Source organism: Nicotiana tabacum, chromosome 3 (assembly GCF_000715075.1).
Source record: "Nicotiana tabacum cultivar K326 chromosome 3, ASM71507v2, whole genome shotgun sequence".
Classification (NCBI taxonomy): domain Eukaryota; kingdom Viridiplantae; phylum Streptophyta; class Magnoliopsida; order Solanales; family Solanaceae; genus Nicotiana; species Nicotiana tabacum.
The window spans coordinates 124,777,211-124,785,401 of record NC_134082.1 but is presented as its reverse complement, the minus strand read 5'-3'; the positions used below and the strand labels follow the sequence as shown (position 1 = coordinate 124,785,401).

Genomic DNA, 8,191 nt, shown 5'->3' with positions numbered 1-8,191 from the left:
GGCCATGCAATCTGTAGAACTAGAACAAGCAATGTTTTAGACCATGACAAAAGATTCATCAACTGAAATTTTAAGGTCTCGCAAATCAATAATAGTAAACAGGAAAAGATACTAACTTTTTTCACTCAGCAGCAATAAAAATAAACAGAAACGGTTAAGGAAAAACCCCCAAAACCTCGATCTTCGTATATTTGCTGTAGAGCTTCACATAGAGCGTCTCTATCTGAAACCAAATTCCAAAAAATTAGGAAAAAACAGTAAAACTGAAAAGAAAAAAATTAGTCTTGATAACCCTAACTTAGTATAAGGGTTTATTGGTGAAATTGGACGGAGAAAATAGAACATCTCAAGTTGAATTTAGGAACAAAACCTGTGGTACTGAAGCCGACGTAGAAAAATTTGAGGGAATAGAATGGAGGTGTTGTTCAGTTCAGCTTCCCATACTGACAATTTCGAATCACAAACTCACAAGCTTTGGCGGGAGAAATGGGAAATTCCAATTTGGAAGATGAATTCTTGGCTCTTGCCAGCACAGAATGCAGATGTTTAAACTTTAAAGCCACTTTAATTTCTAAGATTTTTCAGCTTCCACAAATCATTATAATGCAGAATCTTAGCCAGTCAAATAAGGTTAAAACTTCAGTGACAGAGTTTATCACCATTCCTTATTAATAATGCAGTATCTTAGCCAATCGAATTTTAGACTGGACCTTCCTTGCTTCCTGCGAAAGTCCAGAACTACGAAGACCATCAACAACAAATCGTTTGTCTGATTTAAGAATTCTCATGCCACCTCTAATACACGATAGTAGTAACTTAGATGCAGCACGAAACCTCCCAGCTTTGCAAAGACCGTGCACTATGGTAGAGTAAGTAACAGAATCCTTCACATCCATTGACTCAAACATCTGCAAAGCATGATCAAAGTGACCAGCTTTACACAACCCGTTGATAAAAGAATTCCATGCGACCAAGTTAGAATCAAAACCCATCATACTCATACTGTTCAAATGTTGCAGGGCCTCTTTGAAATTGCCAGTCCTGCACAAGCCATCAATCAAGATAGCATGGGTGTACTTGTCAGATTCCAAACCTTCTTTTTCTGCCTCGTATAACAACTTATAAGCATTATCCAGCTGACCTTCCTTACAATATAGATTAACAATGGTATTAAAAGACACAGTATCAAGGCTAAAGCCACTTGTAATAATATAGCCCAGGTACTCGCTGGCCTCAGTTATCCTCCCAGTTTTAAGTAACATACTTGCCACTGTACAGTAAGCAAAGGTATCATACGTGTATCCTTTCCTTCTCATCTCCGCAAAAATTTTAAGGCCTTCTTCAAATTGTTTACATCTGAAGCAACATTTCATTATTGTCGTATAAGTGATGGCATTCGGGATATGACCCCATTCGACCAATTCGGTGAGGAACTCTCTTGCAGCTTTTCCTCGTCTTGACTTGCACAACCCATGAATAAGAATGTTGTAAGTTACTAACTGAGGGATAAATCCATGACGCTTTAAGCTCCTAAATAACATTAGGGCATTCTCCGTATATCCATTCATACAAAGACCATTAATTAGAATATTGAATGTTGCTGGATGAACAGAAATATCTTTTAAAAGAATATCTTGAAAAACCCTGTACGCTTCATCTGGCTTTCCCAATTTTAAGAAGCAATGCATTAATGTGTTGTAACTCCAAATATCAGGAAGAATACTCATCTCAAGCATTTCATCAAACAGATCAAGACATCGAGACAACAGGCAATATCTTGTAGCTCCAGCAATCAAAGTGTTATATGTAATAACGTTAGGGTTAATTCCAGCCTCCTTCATCCTATGCAGGACGGAATAACCAGCATCTATGCCAACAAAGCGGCAATATGCAGCAATCAATGTGTTGTAAGTGACAACATCTGGTTGTACTCCAATTATTATTGCATCAACTATAACAGCTTCAGCTTTCTCCAATTGTTTGGCTTTACAAAGAGATGCCACGCAAACATTCATTAACCTTGTTGATAATTTATCTTTGATGCTCCACATCTAATCCAACAGCTTAAACCTGATATCTGAAGCATTTTTCGAGTAAAAGTAAGAATTTTTTGAAGAACAGTTGAGCATTTTTTGACTAAAAATTATCAGACAAATACTTCGCAGATATCAAACGTTTTTATAAAGTACAAAAGAATAACATCTTCCTTTATAATAAGCATCCTTTCTGTTCAAGCTGACATGACACAGTGCAATATGAAATCGCTGTTTGAAATTCGTTATTCTGAATAATTAATTCTGATGAGAACATATAAAATGCATAAAATGATCAATGCATATGAAAAAACAAAATTGCAAACACAAAATCACCTATTGGCACACAAAAATAACCCATAACTGGAAAGAATAAATACCTTAAATACAATGAACTCTGTTTCAATGGAGCAGAAAAAATGGGTCAAAAATAATCAATAGCCTTAACCAGACGGCTATCAAGCAAGAAATGAGAAGAAATTTCAAACAGCTCTCCTTGCCAGAAACAGTTTCTGAACAACAGTTGCTGCCGGTAGCAACTAGGGCTGTGCACGGATGGGATCAGATTTAGTGCATTTCGGATTGGAATTCTAAAAAATGCAATGAATTCGATCCGAATTATATCGGATTTTAAAGTTTGGATCGAATCGAATTTCGAATCGTATTATTATGTCTCAAAGTTAACTAATATATATATTTTCTTTGTAAAGAAGGGAATACATTAATAAAAATTGATGTTTATGCAACGAGAGTATTATGGTGTTAATATAGCTAAATCTAGCAACTGTAAACGTAATAACTTGGAGTTTGATGTAAAGTAAGTAACGACTATCCGAAATTAAAGTGTATTATTTATATATGTCCTATTAATTTCGAATTTCGGATCGGACTAAAATATATCAATACTAATCCGATCCAAAATTCAAAATTTTAATAAAGACAATCTGGTTTGGATTTCGGATATCCGATCCAAATGAAAAGCCCCAGCAGCAACACCACCTGAAATTTCAAAAGACTTTCGACGAGTTTTAGCAGAAAACATCCTAAAGTATACCTAAAGGTGAATTACATCCTCAAAGTATCAAAAAGTGAACAAGTTTGGTCCAAAGTTAGTGTTTCCTGATTTGGGAATGAGCTTGTCATCGATGGGAAGATGGGAGTTGAGTATTTCCTTGTTTTTTTGCACCGTTGGTTTTACACGGAAATACTCACTTTGGATCAAATTTGTTAATTATTTTATAATTTAAAGGCTGGTTATTTGGTTCATGGAAAAGAGAAAATAATTAGGGGATATGTGAAGTTATTTAATTTTGTGTTTGGTGAATTTTTTATTTATAAGAATTACTTATAAAGTCATCCTTCAAATTTGTTTCAAAGTTAAAAAAAAAGTCAAAATTAAAATTAAAAAAATAAAAAATATTTACGTAATAAAATTGAGACATGGATCGAGATGGGATGCTAATTTCTATGTGAATGATAATGGGTGGCAAAAGATGGCACATAGATAAATTATGTAACTGACTTTTTAGGATAATTTTTAAAATATTTTTATTATAATAGTGGAGGGAAAAAGGAAAAAATAGGGGGGAAATTATAGTGTAGGGAATTCTCACTACCAAATTAAAAATAGCTAACTAATTGACCTACTAAAATGTGAGATTGAAAGAAAATAGTATTTGAATTAAGTTGAAAAAAGTGTTTGAAAAAATAAAATTGTATTTGGACTTATATTTTACTTGAAAAAATAATACAATTTTATGAAGGAAAAATATTATTTACGTAAAAAAAGTGATAAACTTTTCAACTTGAGAATCATCGAAACTTCAGTCCAATATATAATCAAAGAATATTTGGACTGTTATAAATAGTTTGTACATTGGATGCTACATTGGATGTCCATGTTGTGAATAGCTTAAAGATTAAATCTCCTATTTTATGTCCATCATTTTTACTTTTTATGCCTATAAAAGGCTATGTAATTGCAATGGAAAGATACACCAAAGTGAAAGAAGAAAAGACTTCTTCCTTCTTTCTATCTCTTCTTATTTACATTTTATTGCATTGCTTTTATTTTATAACACGTTATCAGCACAAAGCTCTAATTTCATTCTTAACTCCCGCTAAGTTGAGCCATATTTATTAATTTTTCACTATGTCAAATTTATCAAAACTTGAATTTGTGGAACTTGACATCACCGGGAGGAACTATTTATCATGGGTCCTTGATACTGAAATTCACCTTGACGCTAAAGGTCTTGGAAATACTATTATACAAGGAAATGAAGCATCAAATCAGGATAAAGCGAAGGTCGTGATTTTCATTCGTCATCATCTACATGAAGGGTTAAAAACTGAATATTTAACCGTAAAAGATCCACTTGAATTATGGATTAATTTGAAGGATCGGTATGACCACCTAAAACTTACGGTATTACCGAAAGCTCGGTATGAGTGGATACATTTAAGGCTGCATGATTTTAAAACCGTAAGTGAGTATAATTTTGATATCTTTAAAGTAAGTTCTCTATTAAAATTATGTGGAGACACTATCATAGATGAGGACTTGTTGGAAAAAATATTTTCTACTTTTCACGCTTCAAATGTGGTGCTACAACAACAATACCGTGAAAAAGGTTTTAAGAAATATTCTGAGTTAATCACATGCCTACTTGTGGCAGAGCAGAATAATACTCTATTAATGAAAAATCATGAAGCTCGTCTCACTGGGTCAGCTCCATTTCCGGAAGTGAATGTTGTAGCAGCATATGATAAGTTTTAAAGAAAACAAAATAATTATTGTGGTCATGGACATGGTCGTAAACGTGGACGTGGCAGGGGACGAAACAATTATCGTCATTATGGTGTAAATAAATTGGAAAACAATAAGGGTTCTCAAATTAATCATTCAAAAAGTAAAACTAGTATGTGTCACCGATGTGGTATGAATGGTCATTGGGCATGCATTTGTCGTGCGCCAAATCATTTTGTCAAACTTCATCAAGCCTCCCTCAGAAAAAAAGAAAATAATGTAAAGGCACACTTAACCTTTTAAAATAATGATGATGAAGCAGGTCCCTCAAACAAATATGATTCTAAGGCACATCTTGCATATAAAGATGATGATTTTGGAGGCCTAACAAATATTACTCATTTAGAAGCTGGAGACTTCTTTGAGGATATTGACTGAAGAACTAATCATCTTACTGGGGAATGAAATTATAAAAATTGTTATTTTTATGTTTGCAACTAGTTTATTTTTCTTGAGTGTATTTTCCTAATGCATCATGTGTTGCTAATTTCTACATTTCTAATGTATTTCTTAATGTTTTTTTGTTTGTCTTTCATATTTCTTATGATGTATTTTTTGTTTTTTTTTATGAAGGGTATGAAAATTCTCCAGTCTTCAGTTGGACTCAAGATTAATAAAGATAATACATGTCTTCTGGATAATGCTGCAACACATACTATTCTAAAAGATAAGAGATATTTCTCTTATTTGGTAATAAAAGAAGCGAATGTTAATACAATATCCGGTAGTACAAGATTAATTGAAGGTTCTGGAAGAGCCAATTTATTACTACCAGGAGGAACAAATTTGGCTACTGATGAAGCACTGTATTGTAATAAAACTCAAAGAAACTTATTAAGTTTCAAAGATATTAGACAAAATGACTATCATATTGAAACTACAAATGATGAAAAGATTGAATATCTTTATATTACTGCAATAATGTCCGGTAAAAAATATGTGCTTGAAATATTACCTGTTCTTTCCTCCGGCTTATACTACACAAGTATTAGCAGGATTGAAACACATGACGTAATAAACGAGAAGTTTACTAATCAAGATAATTTTATTATTTGGCATGACCGGTTGGGCCATCTTAATTCTAATATGATGTGTAAAATAATTAAGAATTCACATGGACATGCAATGAAGAATCAGAAGATTTTTCAATTTAAGGAATTCTCTTGTGCTGCATGTTCTCAAGGAAAATTAATTATTAGACCATCAACTATTAAAGTTAGGATGGAATCCCCTGCATTTCTGGAACGTATACAAGATGATATATGTCGGCCCATTCACCCTCCATGTAGACCATTCAAATATTATATGGTTTTGGTAGATGCATCTACAAGATGGTCACATGTGTGCTTACTATCAACTCGCAATATGGCATTTGCGAGATTGTTGGCTCAAATAATAAAGCTAAGAGCATAATTTCCAGATTATGCAATTAAGACAATTCGTCTTGATAATGCTTGTAAGCACGTGATTTTTGCTTCACGGACAATCGCTCCAAAAGAAAATAAAAATAGTGGCAAAAGGCTTCGCTGTACAATTTTTTCGATCTTTCCGTGACATGTGTTGTTAGTCGTTTGTGAGTCTGTCCATTTTGCATCTAGTCATTATCAAACAAAAATACAAAAAAATATATGTGGCGTTAAAAGAAAATTCAAAAATATAAATGTATGTGCGTCGTTCGTTTTAGGTTGTGATTTAACTTACTTAAATATTTTCGTGGTAATTGTGTGGGAATGTTACATTATTGTTGATGTTAATTTCATTATTTTATTTTTGTTTAAAAAAAAAAAAATAAAAAAAAAAGCAAATGAGTGAGGGATCAAAATCGATTTGGGCCCAGAAATTGAAACAAAAAGGGCCCAAAACCGGCACTCAGACCCAGTCCAAATCCAGCCTGCCCAAGCACGGACTCAAACGACGTCGTATCGGCGTCCCCATTTGAAGTCGTTGATCTGATTCAAAGGAACGGTCCAGATCAGGCTGTTCAACTCACCTCAACGACGTCGTTTCAGGCAAATTGATCTGAGCCGTCTAAGCCTCTTGATCCAACGGTCCATACACGCACCCGTGACTCAACCCTTCACTTAAACCAAACGACCCCGTTTAACTGCCAAACGACCCCGTCTCATTTCTCACCCTCAGATCCAAGCCGTTGAGATCATCCGATCTAACGGCTCAGATCCAATCCCATAGACCATATATAAACCTTCCCTTACACCCCACGCCCCCTATACCAGCACCCCATCCCTTCGTCCCCAAGATCAAACCTGAAACCCCAAACCCTAGCAAGCCGCCCTAGTCTCCCTCGCCATTAAAGCCGGCGGCACGAACGCCGGTGACCACCCCCTTCACACCCCTAAAGCATCCAACCACCCTGAACACGAATCCACTAACCACGAACCTCGAATCACCTCCTATCGTCTCGAATCTGGATTTGAAGATTCGAGACAAAACTCGATCTATGCCAAACCACCCCATCTTCATACCAGACACTCCCCTGACCTTCCTCGTGACCAAACCAAGCTTGGTTTGGTCTGAATCTACCCACAACTCCTAAAAATCCAGATCTAAAAATCCAGAACTTGAAACACATGCACCTGGGGAATCCGGCCGGTCTTGACAAGGGTTTGAGGTCTAATAGACCTTAATCAAGGTGTTCTCACGTGAGAACACCCTTATTAAAGTTTGTTCGGCCTCAAGAGTTCGAAGTTGAGTCAGATTTGGGTCATTTTGATTTCAAACTCTTTTGGTAAGTTTTTCTTTCTTTTGTTTTAGTTCTAATTAAGTTGTCAGCATATTTCGTTGTGTTTGTTTGTTATTTTGTTATTTTTCATTCGGATTTCTTCCATCTCTGTTAAAGGCCTTTTATTTGGTCAATTGTCTTCTGTTTGTGTTCTGAATATACCCTGTGATATACGTGCTTATCAATTAGATTAGTCGTCAAACGAGTTTAATTCATATAAGTTCCCAGTGTTTGAACAAATTTGTCTGAAGTCATTCGGGACTCTATACGTGTTGTTTATATGAACGATTGATTGTTATGTGTTACGATTAATATAGTCGAGTCGATATATGTCGTCAATTAGTTTCAATCGTTAAGGGTAACAACTTGATTCGTATTGTTTATTTCTGTTGTGATCGTATTTGAGTCCCATTAGGAACTGAATTGTATTGCCTATTGATTTTGTTCAAATCAAATTAAAGAACATCTAGGGGAAAGGTTATAATGGCAGATTCAGACTTTGATTTTAAAACACGATGCCATTTGGTTTAGACCGTGGGCAGCATGTGTATGGTTAGCTTTAAGGAATTAAAATAATTGGACAGCATGTGCTGTCAGATTATATTCCTA

At 34.8% G+C, this 8,191-nt stretch overlaps 1 protein-coding gene across 1 annotated transcript; it reads right to left on the bottom strand.

The window, feature by feature from the left end:
• Nucleotides 1–645: 645 nt before the first annotated feature.
• LOC107817333 (uncharacterized) lies at nt 646–2,961 on the bottom strand. Its single transcript, XM_016643133.2, has 2 exons — nt 2,414–2,961; nt 646–2,077 (listed from the first exon to the last, which is right to left on the bottom strand). The coding sequence occupies exon 2, from the start codon at nt 2,049–2,051 to the stop codon at nt 669–671; it is 1,383 nt and encodes a 460-aa protein (XP_016498619.2). The 5' UTR covers nt 2,052–2,077; nt 2,414–2,961; the 3' UTR covers nt 646–668.
• Between the last annotated feature and the right edge of the window lie 5,230 nt (nt 2,962–8,191).

Bases quoted from the DNA above. Each gene is read 5' to 3' on its own strand.
- LOC107817333 (XM_016643133.2), bottom strand. From the start codon at position 2,051: ATGTGGAGCATCAAAGATAAATTATCAACAAGGTTAATGAATGTTTGC.